Source organism: Rattus rattus, chromosome X, assembly GCF_011064425.1.
Source record: "Rattus rattus isolate New Zealand chromosome X, Rrattus_CSIRO_v1, whole genome shotgun sequence".
Taxonomy (NCBI): domain Eukaryota; kingdom Metazoa; phylum Chordata; class Mammalia; order Rodentia; family Muridae; genus Rattus; species Rattus rattus.
The window spans coordinates 76,013,386-76,033,158 of record NC_046172.1 but is presented as its reverse complement, the minus strand read 5'-3'; the positions used below and the strand labels follow the sequence as shown (position 1 = coordinate 76,033,158).

The 19,773-nt window shown below is 37.9% G+C and overlaps 1 protein-coding gene across 1 annotated transcript; it reads right to left on the bottom strand.

Moving 5' to 3' along the window:
* Positions 1–15,821: 15,821 nt before the first annotated feature.
* On the bottom strand, positions 15,822–18,635 carry LOC116888816 (nucleosome assembly protein 1-like 3). The gene is given in 2 exon segments (XM_032890095.1): positions 15,822–18,115; positions 18,117–18,635. Coding segments are annotated over 2 exon segments (1,599 nt in total). The 5' UTR covers positions 18,246–18,635; the 3' UTR covers positions 15,822–16,645.
* Between the last annotated feature and the right edge of the window lie 1,138 nt (positions 18,636–19,773).

Genomic DNA, 19,773 nt, shown 5'->3' with positions numbered 1-19,773 from the left:
CTAGGCCAACATCCTGCAGCAGTGAACCAACTACCCTGTTGGATAGTACATGAAGGTCTCCTGGCCCCCTGAAGACTGCCTCCTCCCCCTGCCTTGCTACTGTATATAACCAGAGAATGCAAGCATTAAACTTGTTGCCTTGATCCGACTCTTTTCTTAGCATCCTTCTTTGGGTTTCTTGTCCCCCATTCTCTTCCAGGTACCCTCTGGACACTAGTTGACTATCCTGCCGGACAGGACACAAAAACAGATAACAAAGAGATTTGCCTCTCCTTGAATATTTTATGTTGTATCTTAAATAAAAGCCTGGAGAGGATTATTAAAATCTGATGTACATTTAAATAATTATAAGTAATGTGTAGGATTTTTCTATTGATTTTTTTACATGAAATAAAAATAGGCTGAATTAACACTAACTCAGCAAGTCTCTAATAGTGATATTTTATCTGAAGTTTTAAATAGCAGTGATAGTTTTGGGGAGATATTATTTTCCTTACATTTCATTTCCTACCTAGTATTGTACACATCTTTTAAATAGTGATCATTTGGTAGGCCATTCATCTCCTTTTACTCCCTGTACTGTCTTAAATATGTACATAGTTCTTAAAATTTTATTTCTTACCAAATATTCCTTTTAAAATTCCATGTCACAAATTTGCCCAGTTCTGTCTCCCTTAATAATATCCTGCTTAGGACTAGAAGAGGTTGAACAAAAAGCATTTATTTCTACAAATTGTTTACAAATGCTTGTACTACTATTCAATTTGTATTTATTACCAAAATGTAATCAAAGAGACGAAAGGTGAGGTCTACAAAAAGATATTCTGGCATTTGATATTACTAAAGATTGTAACTGGTAGACTTTTACTTAGCAAATATAGTAGAATACTGACCAACTTAAGGAACGAATAAAAATTCAACATGGCTTTGAAAGACTGAGGAAATTCTTGACAAAGGCAATTTGATGAGAAAAAGCTTATTTTTGCTTGAGTTTCGAGGGCAAAGTACAATCTTACACATGAACGCACAGCGATGAGTGTGAGTCAGCTGGTCACATGGAATCCAAGGTCAGAAGAGTAATGGATACTGAAGCAACATTTGCTTTCTGTTTTTCTCCAGTTAGAGATCCCTCCAGCCCATGGAATACTGCCTACTATATTCAAGTGTGTCTCCCACTTGAGTTCAACTTATCTAGACACACTCTTGCACATGTGCCCAGACATTTGTTGCATTGGGATCCTTAATCCCATAAAATTGACAATCAAGGCTGCTATGCCAGATTATTAGTTAAGATGTATTGAATTAGGAAAAGAAAATATAATAAAGGTTAATAATATTTACATAAAATCCATGGAAATCTGAGGAAACTTTCCTCGACAAACGATGAACTAGTAAGTTAATATAATTTTAAATACATGTTATACTTATTATTTTATCATTCCTGATCATATTATAGTCAATAATTATAATTCTGATAATATTAATTAAACATGTCATTTCATATAAACATAGAAATGAAATTATATGAAATAAATATATGAATATATATTTAGATTACTATTCAAGGGTTATGGTAAGCTTAAGTTTACGGAATGAGTAAGGCATGATTTACAGGAGGACTCAGTGAGCCACGATTTCTAAGTAAGTTGGAATATATAAGCATTCCATTGACTATAGTCTATTACTTATCTGTTATTTCTCTCAGCTTCATCCTGAATATGGACAAGAAGATGTTTTACTCTGTGGAGTAGCATGAAAGAATGGTTCCACATTATAAGAGTTAAAAGCATGACCTCTTGCTTGATTGCCAAGTTTATAGTCTGGTTTTTAAACTTACCAGGTATGTGATCTTGCATGTATTACTTAACTTCTATTCATCTTACTTTCCCATTTTTTAAACAGAAGCAATAGTAATACTTATTTAATAGGGTTATGGAATGGATTGGAATAGCAATGTTTATATCTGTATACAAAGATCATTATGTCAGTTTTGCTAGACTTTATAAATGATGGCCTTGAAAATAATTATAATGGTACAAATGTGTGGTTCCAGTACTAGAGAAGCTAAGGCAGAATGATTAGGACTTCAAGGCCATGTTAAGCCATTCAGTGACTTCAAGGCCATCCTAGGGATAAATGAATGTATATCTCAAAAAAGAACCCATATGGAATCTCTCAATATGTACGCATGCCCAGGGCTGACCACTGGGATTAGATAACTTGCGTGGAAGCTTATCCCCAAGGAAGCTGATTCTTCCTCTGTCAGCCACAATCAGTTACTTGTGACTCAAGAAATTGTGGTAGACTATCCAAAGACTATACATGGACTGACCCTGGACTCTGACCTCATAGGTAGCAATGAATAGCCTAGTAAGAGCACCAGTGGAAGGGGAAGCCCTTGTTCCTGGCAAGACTGAACCTCCAGTGAACATGATTGTTGAGGGGGAGAGTGGTAATGGGGGGAGGATGGGGAGGGGAACACCCATACAGAAGGGAAGGGGGAGGGGTTAGGGGGATGTTGGCTGTGAAACCGGGAAGGGGAATAACAATCGAAATGTAAATAAGAAATACTCAATTAATAAAGATGGGGAAAAAAAGAAATTGTGATAGGACCTTGTGAAATTTCCCATATCCATGTTAGCCTGTCAACTTATGTTTTAATGACAGTCTTGTTTAGTCTACTGTATTGTTGCATATATCAGTGCATTTCCCTGTCATGTATAGGGAACACTATTTAGCAAAAGTCATCCTATTCCTCGTCCTCTTACAAACTTTCTGTCACCTGTTTTTGTTTTTGTTTTTGTTTTTTTATTTTCTTTCCTGATCCTTAGACATAGGGGGTATGCTGCAGATATATCTATTGAGCATGAGTACCCTGATGGAAACCTAGGCCATAGCTATTTTCTTTGGTTTCCTCCACAAACCTGAACACACCATTGGTGAAGATACCACAAAGAAAGAGAAGCAATAGATAATCCTATCCATTTTTAAAGCCTACAAACCACAACTATATAACCAGCAAGGTATTCATCAATGGCACAGTATTGGCAGCATAATAAACTTGTGGGCAACTAAACAGTTGACAATGGGACTTAATGAATTGATTGACATCTGGCGCTGTAAACTTAGCCAGCTATATGAAGCCAGAGAGCTCACAGACCCTAAAAGAGAACTTTTACTATTTTCCTAAACTAATATAATTTGTAACTGTGTTCTAAATATTTATTCTTATACCCATACATAGGTAGAGCTCTTAACTCTCATCAAAGCAGATTCCATTTGCAACAGATGGAAACGACAGAGATCCATATTGTTAAAAATATAGAGAATAATTTTTATACTGCTTTGCACATTTCGCAAATGTAACAGCTAAATTTATCAATCAGAACACTCAGTTAAATAGAAGTGTTGTTGCAAAAGAAATATGCCTAAGTATCTTTGTTATAAAGCTAAAGAGAAATAATAACATTTACAAATACTTATACTAAGACTACCATGGGAAACAATTCTTCAGGATTAATTATTTTCCATGTAAATCCAAGTTCATGCCAAAAATGCAATATAGAATAATTTAAATTTTTTCTTATAGTGCTTGATTATTTTATTTTTAATATATAATTGTTATCATTTTTAAGACACTTTCTCATTCAGATCAGGCTGGCAGGGAACTCACTATGTATTTGAGAGTAACCTTGAATTCCTGCCTGATCCTCCTTCTTCACCCTCCTAATTGCTGGGATTACAGATAGGAGACATCATGTCAGGCAACACACTTAACTCCATATTTTACTACTTTACTCAAGTGATTAGTATGTGCAAAGTCTATGGATTGTACATATAAATGACTAACTCCTAGTTACCAATAATCAATCAGTGCCCTTTTAAGGAAAGATACTTACACTTAGAGTTGTTTAGTCAAGAGTCTATACTTGTATTCTTGACTTCATATTGCCTGCATCTTCCATCTTGTCTACATGACTATTATTTCATGCTTCCTTTTTTCTTTTCATTTTTTATTTTTATTGGATTTTTAAATTTATTAACATTTCATGTTATCACCTTCGCCATCTCCTGTACATAAACCACTCTATCCGATCCCCTGCCCACTTCTTCTATGAGGTTGCTTGCTTCCCACCCATCCACCCACCCCTTCCCATCTCCCCACCCTGACATTCTCCTACACTGCAGAGTTGAGCCTTTGCAGGACCAAGGGATTCTACTCCCATTGGTGCCCAATAAAGCCATCCTCTGCTACATATGTGGCTGGAGCCATGAGTCTGTCCATGTCTATGTTTTGGATGATGGTTTGGTCCCTAGGAGATCTGGTTGGTATTGCTGTTCTTATGGGCTTGCAAACACTTTCAGCTCCTTCAATCCTGTAACTCCCTCAATGGGAACCCCATTCTGAGTTCAATGGTTGGATACAAGTGTCTGCCTCTCTATTTGTCATGCTCTGAGAGACCCTCTCCAGAGACAATTATATTAGGCTCCTGTCAGCATGCACTTATTTGCATCAGCAATATTGTCTGGGTTAGTTGGCTACATGTATATGGATTGGAGCCCCAGGTGGTACAGTCTCTGAATGGCCTTTCCTTCAGTCACTGCTCCAAACTTTGTCTCCAAATTTCCTCCTATGAATATTTTTGTTGCCCTTTCTAAGAAGGACTGAACCATCCACACTTTGATCTTCCTTCTTGAGCTCCATTTGGTTTGTGGATTGTTACTTGGGTAATTTCAGCTTTTGGACTAATATCCACTTGTCAGTGAGTATATACCACATGTGGCCTTTTTTGTGATTGTATTACCTCACTCAGGAAGATATTTTCTAATTTCATCCATTTGTCTATGAATTTCAAGAAGTCAAAGTTTTTAATAGCTGAGTGTATAATAGCTCCATTGTGTAAATGTACCACATTTTCTATATCCATTCCTCTGTTGGGGGACATCTAGGTTCTTTGCAGCTTCTGGTTATTATAGATAAGGCTGCTATGCACATAGAGGAGAATGTGTCCTTGTCATATGTTTAAGCATCTTTTGGGTATGTGCCCAGGAGTGATATAGCTGGGTCCTCAGGTAGTACTATGTCCAATTTTCTGAGGAACCCTCAGACTGATTTCCAGAGAAGTTGTACCAGCTTGCAATTCCAGCAACAATGTTGGAGTGTTCCTCTTTCTCCACATATACACCAGCAGCTGTTGTTACCTGAGGGTGTTTTTTTTTTGGGGGGGGGGATCTTAGCCATTCTGACTGGTGTGGAGTCTCAGCATTGTTTTGATTTGCATTTCCTAGATGACTAAGGATGTTGAATATTTCTTTAGAAACTTCTCAGTCATTCAATATCCATCAGCTGAGAATTCTTTGTTTAGTTCTGTACCTCATTTTTAATAGGGTTATTTTACTCTCTGAAGTCTAACTTCTTTGTATATATTGGATATGGACCCTCTGTTGGATGTAGGATTGGTAAAGAACTTTTCCCAATCTGTCCATTGCTGTTTTGGCCTAATGACAATGTCCTTTGCCTTACAGAAGCTTTGCTATTTTATGAAGTCCCATTTGTCAATTCTTGATCTTAGAGTATCAGCCATGGGTGTTCTGTTCATGAAAGTTTCCCCAGTGCCCATATGTTCAAGACTCTTCCCCCATTTTTCTTCTAATAATTTGAGTGTATCTGGTTTGATGTGGAGGTCCTTGATCCACTTGGAATTAATATGTGTACAGGGATATAAGAATGGTCCAATTTGCATTATTCTACATGCTGACCTCCAGTAGAACCAGTACCATTTGTTGAAAATGCTTTTTTCCACTGGATGCTTTTAGGACCTTTGCCAAAGATCATGTGACTGTAACTGTGTGGGTTCATTTCTGAGTCTTCAATTCTATTCCATTGATCTACCTGCCTGCCTCTTTTCCAATACCATACAGTTTCTATCACTATTGCTCTGTAATACAGTTTGAGTTCAGGGATGGTGATTACCCCAGAGATCCTTTTATTGTTGAGGATAATTTTCACTATCCTGGATTTTTTGCTATTCCAAATTGCTCTTTCTAACTCCATGAATAAGTGAGTTTGAATTTTGATGGGGATTGCCTTGAATCTGTAGATTGCTTTTGGTAAAATGACCATTTTTACTATATTAATCTTAACAATCCATGATCATGGGAGGTTTTTCTGAGATCTTCAATTTTTTTTCTTCAGACACTTTGAAGTTCTTCTCACACATGTCTTTCACTTGCTTGGTTAGAATCATACTGAGATATTTTATATTATTTGTGCCTATTTTGAAGGGTGTTCTTTCTATAATTTCTTTCTCAGCCTGTTTATCCTTTGAGTAGAGGAAGGCTACTGAATTGTTTGAGTTAATTTTTTATCTTGTCACTTTGCTCCAGTTGTGTATCGGTTTTAGGAGTTCTCTGGTGGAATTTTTGGGGTCACTTAAGTATACTTAAGATACATCATATCTTCTGAAAATAGTGACATTTTGACTTCTTCCTTTCCAATTTGTATCCGACTTGACCTCCTTTTGTTGTCAGATTGTTCTGGCTAGTACATTTAGTATTATTATATTGAATAGGTAGGGAGACAGTGGGCATCCTTGTCTACTCCCTGATTTCAGTGGGATTTCTTTAAGTTTCTTTCCATTTATTTTGATGTTGGCTCCTTTTCTGCTGTGTATTATTTTTACTATGTATAGGTATGTGCCTTGAATTCCTGATCCTACAAAGAATTTTAAGATGAAGCAGTGTTAAATTTTGTCAAATGCTTTCTCAGCATCTAATGAGAAGATGGTGTTTTTTTTTTCCTTTGTTTGTTTATAAAGTGGATTCTGATGATGTATTTCTCTAGATTGAACCATCCCTTCTTCACTTGGATGAAGCCTACTTGGTCATGATAGATGATGGTTTTGATGTGCTCTTGGATTTGGTTTCTAATAATTTTCCTAAGTATGTTTTCATCAATATTCATAAGGGAAATTGGTCTGACATTCTCTTTTTGTTGGGTCATTGTGTGGTTTAGGTATAAGTGAAATTGTGGCTTCATAGAAAGAATTGGATAGAGTTCCTTGTGTTTCTATTTTGTGGACAGTTTGGACAGTAGTGGTGTTAGGACTTCTATTAAGGTTTAATAGAATTCTGCACTAAAACCATCTAGTCCTGGGATTATTTTGGTTGTGAAACTTTTAATGACTGCTTCTATATCTTTAGGAGTTATAAGACTGTTTAGATAGTTTATCTGACCCTCATTTAACTTTGGTGCTTGATGACAGTCTAGAACCAGCTCCTGGTTTTGTTGATTTTTTTCTGCAATTATTTTTGTTTCTACTTGGTTGCTTACAGCTCTGAGTTTGACTATTTTCTGCTATCCTCAACGAAATACACAAAAGGAGTAGAAGGCAGGAGGCAGTTCTTTGAGAAAATCAACAAGATAGATAAACCCTTAGACAGACTAACCAGAGGACACAGAGAGTGCATTCAAATTAACAAAATCAGAAATGAAAAGGGAGACATAATAACATAATCTGAAGAAATTAAAAAAAAAATCATCAGATCCTACTACAAAAGCCTATATTCAACAAAACTGGAAAATCTGTAGGAAATGGACAATTTCCTACACTGATAAAAGGTACCAAAGTTAAATCATGAACAAATAAACCATCTAAACAACTTCATAACTCCTAAAGCAATAGAAGCAGTTATTAAACGTCTCCCAACCAAAAAGAGCCCAGGTCCAGATGGGTTCAGTGCAGAATTCTATCAGAACTTTATAGAAGACTTCACACCAATACTGACCAAACTATTCCACAAAACAGAAACAGACAGAGCACTAGCAAATGTCTTCTGTGAAGCCACAATTACTCTTATATCTAAACCACACAAAGATTCAAAAAAGAAAGAGAATGGTAGTCCAATTTCCCTTATGAATATTGACATAAAAATACTCAATAAAATTCTTGCAAACCAAATCCAAGAACACATCAAAACAATTATCAATTATGATCAAGTAGGCTTCATCTCAGGGATGCAGAGTTGGTTCAATACACAGAAATCAATCAACTCATCCACTATATAAACAAACTCAAAGATAAAACCCACATGATCATTTCATTATATGCTGAGAATGCATTTGAAAAAATTCAACACCCTTCATGATAAAAGTCCTCGAAAGATCAGGAATTCAAGGCCCATACCTAAACATAGTAAAAGCAATATACAGCAAACTAGTAGCTAAAATCAAACTAAATGGAGATAAACTTGAAGAAATCCCACTAAAATCAGGGACTAGACAAGGCTGCCCACTCTCTCACTATTTACAGAAGACATGATAGTATACATAATTGACACCAAAATTTTCACCAGAGAACAACTTAACCTGATAAACAACTTCAGGAAAGTGTCTGGGTATAAAATTAACTAAAAAATAAATCAGTAGCCTTCTTCTACTTAAAGGATAAAAAGGCTGAGAAAGAAATTAGTGAAATGACACGTTTTAACTCTTTACAATAGTCCCAAATAACATAAAATACCTCAGTGTAACTTTAACCAAACAAGTGAAAGATCTGTATGACAAGAACTTCATGTCTGAAGAAAGAAACTGAAGATCTCAGAAGATGGAAAGACCTCCCATGCTCATGGATTGGCAAGCTTAACAGTAAAAATGGCCATTTTACCAAAAGCAATCTACAGATTCAATGCAACCCACAACAAAATTCTAATTCAATTCTTCATAGAGTTAGAAAGAGCAATTTGCAAATTCAGTTGATATAACAAAAACCCAGGATAGTGAAAACTATCCTCAACAATAAAAGGATTTCTGAGGTAATAACAATCCCTAACCTCAAGCAGTATTACAGAGCAATACTGATAAAAACTGTATGATATTGGTACAGAGACAGGCAGACAGAGCAGTGGAATAGAATTGAAGACCCAGAAATGAACCCCCACACCTATAGTCACTTGATATTTGACAAAGGAGCTAAAACTATCCAATGGAAAAAAGATAGCATTTTCAGCAAATGGTGCTGATTCAACTGGAGGTCAACAGGTAGAAGAATGCAAATCGATCCATTCTTATAGTCCTGTACAAAGCTTAAGTCCAAGTGGATCAAGGACCTCCACATCAAACCAGATACACTCAAACTAATAGAAGAAAAGGTGGGGAAGAGTCTCGAACATATGGGCACTGTGGAAACACCAATGGCTTATGCTCTCAGATCAAGAATCAACAAACTGGACATCACAAAACTGCAAAATTTCTTTAAGGCAAAGGACAATGTCATTAGGACAAAATGGCAACCAATAGAGTGGGAAAAGGTCTTTACCAATCTTACATCTGATGGAGGGCTAATATCCAAAATAAACAAAGAACACAAGAAGTTAGACTCCATAGAGCCAAATAACCCTATTAAAATATGGGGTACAGAGCTAAACAAAGAATTCTAAGCTGAGGAGTATCAAATGGCAGAGAAGTACCTAAAGAAATGTTCAATATCTTTAGTCATAAGGGAAATGCCAACCTAAACAATCCTGAGATTTCACCTCACACCAGTCTGAATGGCTAAGATAAAAAAACTCAGGTGACAGCAGATGCTGGCAAGGATGTGGAAAAAGAGGAACACTCCTACATTGTTGTTGGGATTGCAGACTGGTACAACCACTCTGGAAAACAGTCTGTACATTCCTCAGAAAATTGGACATTCCACTACCTGAAGACCCAGCTATACCTCTCCTATGCATATACCCAAAGGATGCTCTAATATACAACAAAGACACATACTTCACTGTGTTCATAGCAGGGTTATTTATAATATCCAGAATGTGGGAAGGTCCCAGACGCCCTTCATCATAGGAATGGATACAGAAAATGTGGTACATCCACACAATGTAGTACTACTCAGCTATCAAAAATAATTACTTCATGAAATTCATAGGCAAATGGATTGAACTAGAAAATATCATCCTGAGTGAGGTAACTAATCACAGAAAAACATACATGGTATGTACTTACTGATAAGTGGATATTAGCCCAAAAAGCTCAAATTACCCAAGATGCAATCTACAGACCACATGAAGGCTAAGAAGGATGAACAAACTGCAGATGTTTCACTCCTTCCTAAAACGGGTAACAAAAATATCCATAGAAGTGGATATGGAGACAAAGTTTAGAGACTGAAGGAATGGCCATTCAGCGCCTGCCCCACATGTGACCTTTACATATACAGCCACCAAAACTAGATAAGATTGATGCAGCTACCAAAACTAGATAAGATTGATGCAGCTAAGAAGTGCATGGTGACAGGAACAGGATACAGATCTCTCCTGAGAGACACAGCCAGAGCATGCCAAATGAAGTTCACAACCACTGAACTGAGAATGAGACCCATGATGAATGAATTAGAGAAAGGATTGAAAGAGCTGAAGGGGCTTGCAACACCATAAGAACGGCAATGCCAACCAACCAGATCTTCCAGGGACTAAACCAATACCAAAAGAGTAAACATAAACTGACCCATGACTCCAACTGCCCATGTAGCAGAGGATGGCCTTGTTGGGGACTAATGGAAGGATAAACCCTTGGTCCTGCCAAGGTTGGACCCCCAGTATAAGGGAATACTTGGGGCAGAAAAGGGGGGGGGTGGGGGGGAACATTTTTATAGAAGAAGGGGAGGGGAGGATAGGGGACTTATAGAGAGGAAACTGGCTAGAAAGGGAATAACATTTGAAATGTAAATAAAAAAAATCCAATAAAAATATAATCTATAAAGAAAAATGCAAAACCTTTAAATACTGCGCAATTTAGTTGAGGTTGTGCTACAGGGAGTAGCAATCTGCGTCTGCCAATTTACATCATGCACTAATTTCACATGTTTAAAACCCTTTCAGATATTGAAAGCTCCCCATTGATTTCATAAACATTTGGGTGAGGAGCTCAACAAGTCTTTCACTTTGTACTCATCCTAGAGTCACATTCTTTCCTGTTTTGCATAATTCTCATCTCTGAATTAGAAGAGCATGCCTAAGCCCCAGCTTAAAAGGCATTCAATTGAACATTCCTTTCCCTTTTTCATGAGTTCCAATTTCAAGGACTGAAAATTTTCAAGAGAATAAACAAGGAAATAAATTCATATGGGGTTGAGTGTCCCATTTAAAATGTGAAATGTGATTTTCTTTGTTTTCAGAAAAGTATTATTTCCCCCTTGATCTTCTGATACTCTTGCAATCCTCAATTTCTGAATATTCCGAGGATCAAATCTCATTGTAACATTAACTAAGATCTGTTATATATTCGTTTTAAGCTCAGATATAACATAAATGTAGAGATGAACAATTTTCCTAATTTATTTTCAATTTTTGCCAGTAGTTTCATAACTTTGCTACTCCTCTCAAAATCTTTTGGGACATTTAACTTTTCATCTGTTATAAGAACAAACCGCACATAGTACACATAAATAATAATGGCTTCAAACATCAAATTTAACTCCTATTTTAGTTTATCCAATGACCCTGCAGCATCTTAAGTGAAAATACACCACTATGGTCCTTGTGAGTCCTATGTGGGCCTTATCATTATTTGAGATATTTTTTTCATGCAGCTCAAATTTATTCAGTGATTCTTATTATTAATTGCATTATTTTTTTAAAGATTTAAAATAAATTTATATTTATGTTTGTCTGCATGTATGTATGTGTACTGAATGTGTGTTTGGTTCCCAAGGCCAAAGGAAAGCATGGAAGTCCCCTGAAACTAGAATTAAAGAGTGATGAATGGGCATGTGGTTGTTTGGGAAATGAACTGAGTTCTTCTGAAACAGAGGCAAGTGTTCTTAACCACTCAGTCACATTTCTAGCCCCTATATATTTTCTTTATTTACTAGTTTCTTTTTTTTAAATTGGATATTTTATGTATTTACATTTCAAATGTTATCCTCTTTCCAGGTTTTTTCTGCCAGAAACCCACTATCCCATCCCCTCCCCTGCTTCAGTGATACTCCCCACCCACTCACCTGCCCACCACCCTGGCATTCTTCTATACTGGGGAATCTATCCTTCACAGGACCAGGGTCTCTCCTCCCACTGATGCCAGAAAAAGCCATCCTCTGCTCCATATGTAGCTGGAGCCATGGGTCCCTACATGCATACTCTTTGGTTGGTGGTTTAGTTCCTGGGTGCTCTGGATGGTTGATATTGCTGTTCCTCCTATGGGGTTACAAACCCCTTCAGCTCCTTCAATCCTTTCTCTAACTCCTCCATTGGGGACTCCATTCTCCATCCAATGGTTGGCTGTGATCATTCACCTCTGTATTTGTCAGGCTCTGGCAAAGCCTCAGGAAACTTCTATAACAGGCTTCTGTCAGCAAACACTTCTTAGTACCCATAATAGTTTCTGGGTGTGGTGTCTATATATGGGGTGTATCCATAGGTGGAATAGTCTAGGGATGGCCTTTCCTTCAGTCTCTGTTCTACACTTTGTCCCTGTGTTTCTTTTAGACAGGAGCCATTCTGGGTTAAATATGTAGAGATGAGTGGGTGGCCCCATCCCCCAACCATGTGTTTGTCTAACCTCTAGATATGGTCTTTAGAGGTTCTCCCTCCTCTTTGTTGGGCAGTTCAGCTAATCTCATCCCTGTTGGGTCCTGGGAGCCTCTTGTTTCTTGGCATCTGGGACTTGCTGGTGGCTACCGTCAGTTCTCCATTCCCCCATTGCTATACACCTCTGTTCAAAATGCTGACCCTCTACATATCATCCCTGTCTCCTCCCATACCTGGTTCTGCTGCCCCTTTCCCTCCTCTCTCCCTCCCAATCCGTCTCATCCTCTACCTCCTGTGAATATTTTGTTCCCCCTTGTCTTGAGCTTCATATGATTTGTGAATTGTATTGTGTGTATTCCAAAGAAATTAAAGTCCAGAGAACAAAATAACCCTATTAAAAATGGGGTAGAGCTAAACAAAGAATTCTCAACTGAGGAATAACAAATGGCCAAGAAGCCACCTAAAGAAATGTTGCATATCTTTAGTCATCAGGGAAGTGCAAGTCTAAACAACCCTGAGATTCCACCTTACATTAGTCAGAATGGCTAAATTTAAAAACTCAGATGATAGCAGATGCTGGGTAGGATGTGGAGAAAGAGGAAAATACCTCCATTGTTGGTGGGATTGCAAGCTGGTATAACCACTCTCTAAATCAATCTGGCAGTTCCTCAGAAAATTTGATATAGTACTACGCGAGGACCCAGCTATCCCAATCCTAGGCATATACCCAACAGATGCCCAATGTATAACAAGAATGCATGTTCCACTACGTTCATAGCAGCCTTATCTATAATAGCCAGGAGCTTGAAAGAATCAAGATGTCCCTCAGTAGAGGGATGGATACAGAAAATATGGTACATTTATACAATGTAGTACTTACTCAGCTATTAAAAACAGTGACTTCATGAAATTCTTAGTAAATGGATGGAACTAGAAAATTATTTATTCTTTAGAGGAGTTCTCAAGTAGCCAAGGCTAGAATCCTGGAACTTACTCTTGGGCCAAGGATAACCACTAATTTTCTAACTCTCCTGCCTCCAATGTCTAAATGCTCTTCTATGACTTCTTCAATAAATTTTGCTGCTGTTGCTGCTATTGCTGCTGCTGCTACTGCTGTTCCTGTAGCTTCTGACAGTTTCTTGTTATCTCAGTCTGGCCTGTTAAAGAAAATAAGAAATGTTTAGATTGACCAGAGTGGATCAACTCTGGACAATAATAATCTCTTCGTAGAACAGAAGGCATTAATTGCTAAGGATGAGCGAAAGGATGAAATGGCAGAGGCCTTGATCAGGTTGGCAGCATCAAAGTGGGCAGTTGGCTTCAGCTTCAAATCATAGCAAAAAAGGACAAAGAGCATAAGTTATGAAAGATGCTGCTAAGCATTTCTTATAGTTCCACTAGCTTTATTCTTATAACCCCCTTCTTTTTAATACATCCTTTGACTCATAAGGTGTGATAAACAAACGTACATTCCAATGAATGTCATAGTTTAATAGGTTTTGCTGCTTTCCTTACCTTCTGCAATCTACCCAAGGAGTTGAAGCATCCTGCACAGACTGCTTATGTTTCAGGAATCTTAATGCTACCAACACAGTCAGCTCCTCTTCTACCTATCCAACGTAATTCACTGTTGGGTTTGAGTCAAGGTCTGGGAGGATAAAACACCTACAAGCAAGTCATATGTGAACATAATATGCTTCTGTGTCTTTATTTTCTCAATATAAAACCACAGAGAAAAGGTGCTAAACTTCTGTAACAGTTCTAAGAATGATGTACCATTTCAGGTAACAGTTTTAAAGGTTCTGTTATATGTGTTGCCTAGCAGCTACAGAATATATCCACTTTGGCAACTTATGCAGCCACAGAACATGACATAATACATTTATTAGGTTTCAGTTTGGCTCTGTTATACAAGTAAATCTGCCCTAAAAACTCCCTTTCAAAAATTAATTTTTATATTCTTTGAAAATTCCATACACGTATACATATTTTAATCATAGCCATTATCCTCCACTACCCTCAAACTTTTGCCATCTTTCCACCCCATCTCCCTCCTATCTTCATTCTATAAATATTTTTGTTATTAATAACAGATTGTTCAATTAGTACTATCCATGTGTACATCCTAACTGGTCTGACAAACTGCTTTATACATATTTATGTTCAATCTCAGATTTGTGCTGCTTTCAACTCAAGTCAGAAATGTTCCTTTCTGCTTTAGATAAGTTACTATAGAGACCCATAACTGGTCTAAGTGCTTATTATAAATAACTCTGAGTGCTCATCTGTGGATGGGTCACCTATTTTCCAAGGACTCTTGATGAGTGCAAGATTTAAATTAAAAAGGACTGCTTAATGGTACAGATAAAGTAAAAATTTGATTCTTTATATTTATATCATAACCTAAAGATCAAGTATATTTGACTATATATATATATATATATATATGTTATATGTTATGCCTATTTTTCTTTTTATGTACATAGGAAACAAAATTCTTATTAAAGTTAAAAAACAGTGAAGTTACTGATCTATATATATATATATAAATGGTGGGACTTAGGATAACTACTACCAAATTTTATGCTTCGAGGCTTAGAAATCAATAATTCTGTCTTTTTCCTGTCACATTATTTCCTACTATTTTGATGAAAAACATCTATATGGAGAAATGCCAAATGTAAAACAAAGTACTTTATTACTTTCAGTGATTATTATGTATTTATACTCTGTTCCTGGTTCAGTGTACTTTAGTAAAATTGAGTGTAGGATACCTAGTATTCTTGCTAGCCTCGACCCCAAATTTTAGGATATGATTACCTTGAGATCAGATGTGAAGTATGGATGAAAAAATGTCACCTATAAGAAAAAACAAGTCATGATAGTGTGACATCCTCTAGAGTCATAGTACAGGACAGGCCCTGAGCATGTGAAATAGCATGTGAAAAATATCTGAGTACAATAATCTCCCTTCTCTCTTCCCAACTATTCCCTCCCCTGTTTCAATCCCTTCCCCTTTCTTAACACCCGTATATTTCTCCCATCTTCTTCCCATTTCCTTCTTTCTCACCCTTCTTCTTTCCCTTATCTACTTCCACATTCCTCTTCTTCCTCCCATGTTCTCCTCCTTCTCCCATCCCATTCCTCTTCAAAATTTCCACTGGTATCTTCCAGTTGAAGAATTATAATCTAGGAAAAATATGAGAATGTTAATATTTATGCTTATTAATCTTTCATTTTCTTCAGTACTCTTTATATTTTGATAAGCCACTTTTATAATTAAAAGAAAATGGCAAGTCTTTACAGCATGGCAGTTTATTTGATTTACTCAGGGTACAATAAAAGAACATGTAAATGTATCAAATGATGAAATAACTTTTAAAGGGAAAGAACACATTACAAAGAAAATATGGTTTCTTTACTTTTCAATTACACACTATACAACGAGGAAAATTTTTAAAATACTGTATCATATTTAACACCTTTAGTGGTAAGCAATACTTTTGCTAAGAGACTAATAAATCACATAAAAAAAATCCACAAAACTCTGATGTGATCCTGACTGACATTTTTAAATATATTCTCATCTTTTTTTCAAGCAACTACATTTCACAATAGAATGTTTTAGTTGGTATTATTACTACATTTCTATGGCAAAGTAATGAAGGCACAACTAGTGCAAGCAGATTTAAGTCTTTAGTCTTCTGGCCTGAAAAAAAGAGAGAGAAAACACATGTATATTGGCATTTAAAGTGTTGCTTATTCAGGCAAGGATTTCTCTAACAAGTCTGACAATTTTCACAGGTACAATCTTATAGCAACATGACAAAAACTGACTTCACAAAACCAACACTGTAGCACCAAACAAAACATGCTTTGGAAATTAACAGCAGTTTACATACTTTGAAGAATATTACAATACAACAGGCAAGATAGAATAAACAGAAACTTAAGACACCTTTTAGGACATTACCAGGAAAAATGAAAACATCAGACTATAAGGAGTAATAGTGTTCAAGTTATAGGGCAAGTTTTACATTTTATAGGGTTAGATGACTCTATTTCACTTCTGCTTGCTTGACTTTTATGAATTCTTGAAAAATCTTTCAGCTTGCCCTTCTTACTTGTAGTACTTCCTGTTTCCATAATCCCTGAAATCATGGTAGTAGGGATCATTGATTTCTCCTGTGAAGTAATAGATTGACTTCAAGACGACATTATCATGCAAAATTTGACCAATCTCAAAGTCCTCATCAAGGATAGCATCTTCTTTTGGTTCCAGCTTCCCAATCAAAGGAATCTCAGGAGGACTGAAGAAATTGAAGAAGGATGCATTAGGAACCACTCTTGGCTGGACTTCAATTTCCCCTGTAATAGCTGGGCGACTCCTGGTTGTCACTGTAACATCTTTTCCTCGTCTCCAATCTATTTTGCAGCCTTTACACTCTTCAATTTCCCATCCCCAAGCGAAGAAAGGGTCATAGTGATCTGGTTTTGACCTTATTATGTATGTCTTCATCAGGAGCTCATTTCTGAAGTATGGGTTAGGAAGAAAATGAAATTCAAAAGTGTAACTTATAGGCTGGCCAGGGTTTGAGAACTTCAGGCTAACATCAGATAAGAACTTCAAAATGGGTTCATCACACTTTTGAATCATAGGCCCAAGCTTATCAACATTCTTTAAAACAGTCAGCCAGTAGTCAGGAATACCTCTAGGTGGATCTTCTTTCTTAGGTTTTCCCTTTCGAGCCCTTTTAATATTGACTCTTTCTTCAGGCCTTGTCTCAGGAACTCTTTTTTGAGCCTCTCTTACTGGAGCCCTTGGTGTAGAGTCTTCTGTAGGCTGATCATTATATTCTGCATTTGCCTGGGTAACATCTTTGAGGTCTTCTTTTTCTTCAGGAGCTATGTCTATACAATCTGTAGAGTCTGTTTTTTCTTCAACTTTTACCTCAGGAAATTCTTTAGAGGATTCCTGTTCTTCAGCTTTTTCTTCGGGACCTTCTTTTGGAATTTCTTTTTCTTCAGTTTTCACCTCAGAAGTTTCTTTGGGAGCCTCCTCTTCAACTTTTGCCTCAGGAACTTCTTCTGGAACATCTTTTACTTCTTCTTTCACTTCAGTTTTTTCTTTGCCAATTTCTTCTTCCTCCTCACCCTCTAAGGGTGGCATTTCATTAGGTGTGTCATCCTGCATTTCCTCATCACCACTGAACTCTTCTTCTGAATTCCATTCACATTCTTCTTCAGTGGGCTCATATTCTGCATTTATGATCTGAAAACGCTTATCATATAAGGGCTTATTGAGTTCAGCATACTTTCTTTCAAGATCATGAATTGCCCTTAAGAACAAAGTGTCCACTTTGTCACACTCATTCTGAATATTTCTGAGTGCCTGCACCCGATTTCTTACTGCTTGGGGCAGCTTATCCATGAACAGTTTCCCGGAGGGACGTCGCTGGGCCCTTCTCGAAGGCCCAGGTACCCTCTTCCTTTGGTGTAAGTGTCTGCCATTGCTGCTGCTGCCACTGCTACCACTACTGCTGCTGCTGCTGCTGCTACTACTGCTGCTGCTGCTGCTGCCGGTGCTTGCAACTAGTGGTACTGCTAGAGCTATTGCTGTCAGATTCGTCCCCAGAATCACAAGCTGAGCTAGCCATCGCCTCTTCAGCAACCCCTTGGGCAGCAGGTTCTGTGACCATTTTAGGATCCGCTTCTGCCATACTGCTAGCCCCGTACACCTCTTTAAGGTGGTGACAACAGCAGAGACCGCGCACCAAGAGATGGACAGAAAAGGACTCACGGATGATCCAGCGGCGGTGGCGGTGGCGGTGGCGGTGGCGGTGGCGGTGGCGGCGGCGGCGGCGGCGGCGGCAGGGATGAAGGCCGGAGCTGGTCAGGCGGCGAAGACTGCGGCGGCGGTGGCAGGGAACCAGTGTCAGCAGCGACTGCAGCGGCTGTAGCAGCGGCGCGGTGGGGGCGGGACCACGGAGGTGGCGCGCAGGAAACCGCAGCAGGAAAAGACGCCCTGAGCCTTAGCTACCAGGCCAGTCAGGTCGCAGTGGACCAGTGCCGAGACCTGCCGCAGTCCAGTGACGCAGTACCGGACCCAGAACAGTCTCCTGGTGGGCAGCCCCTCCCTTGTTGACAGCTCTCCTGTAAAATTCGTTCCCAGGATGCCTTCAATTCACTCCTTATTTGCTGAACGAATTTGATTGACTAGTGCTGCGGCCAAAGAATGGCTGAAGGCAAACGTCCTTCCTCCAGGCTCCTCCCACCTTCCCAGATGCACCTGGGTGGCTGAGGCACACATCCCCTAAAGAAGGATCCCCCCCCCCTTCAAAATTCTCTCCTTTCGTGGTTTTTAATTCAAAGAGAGGGGAAAAATAGCCTATAGCAAAAAACGCCAGCTATAGTTACTAACGACCGAAGAAACGGAGCCCATATGCATAACTGCCCACCCTGAATTCCTATTTGGTTGATCACGCCCTCCATACAACAAACAGTTAATGAAAAAAAAAAAAAAAAAGAAAAAAAAAAGGCAAAATGTTTTAAGTGACGTCATTTGGATAGGGTGACTGTGGATAATTGAGGAAAAATTATGAACATATACATAAACAAACCAGATTCCCTCTAAATATTCCATGAGCATGTGTTTTACATTGAGAAGCGGGGAGTCCTTTATTGGCAGACAGTGGAGGGTCTAGACAGCGGACATTGCATCCACGTAGCCGATTTAATAACTGCTGTCTGTGACGTTTGGCAAGCCTGGTTTATATCCATCTACAAGGTTTACGAACCCATGTTGTCGTGAGTCAGTCACACCAATTTTTAAAAACGTATTTCTGTTTTAAAGGTAGCATATTATATACTCTAATCTTAACAATAAAGGGCCACAATGTCCCCTTTTAATGCTCATAGCAATATTTTAGATAACACAAAGGGCTATTTCAATGTAAGGTAATCTTTTTTAAAAGTAAAGGATTTGTTTCATAGTTTTGTGTAGCAGGTTTCAGTTCCACGAACAGCAAGAAGGGCGGGGGTGGGGAGAGTCTTTTAATCCAAGTGCATCTTCTATTAATTGTTTAAGATGTCATCTGCCCTGTTTCATTCTAATTTGAAATTATAACTATATTAAAGGATGATTTGTAAGTCAAGTATTATGTGAACAAATGAATTTTAAACAAATGATATTTTAAAACAAATATCTGTTATTTTTTTTTTTTTTTTACAGGATTCAGTTCTGCTACA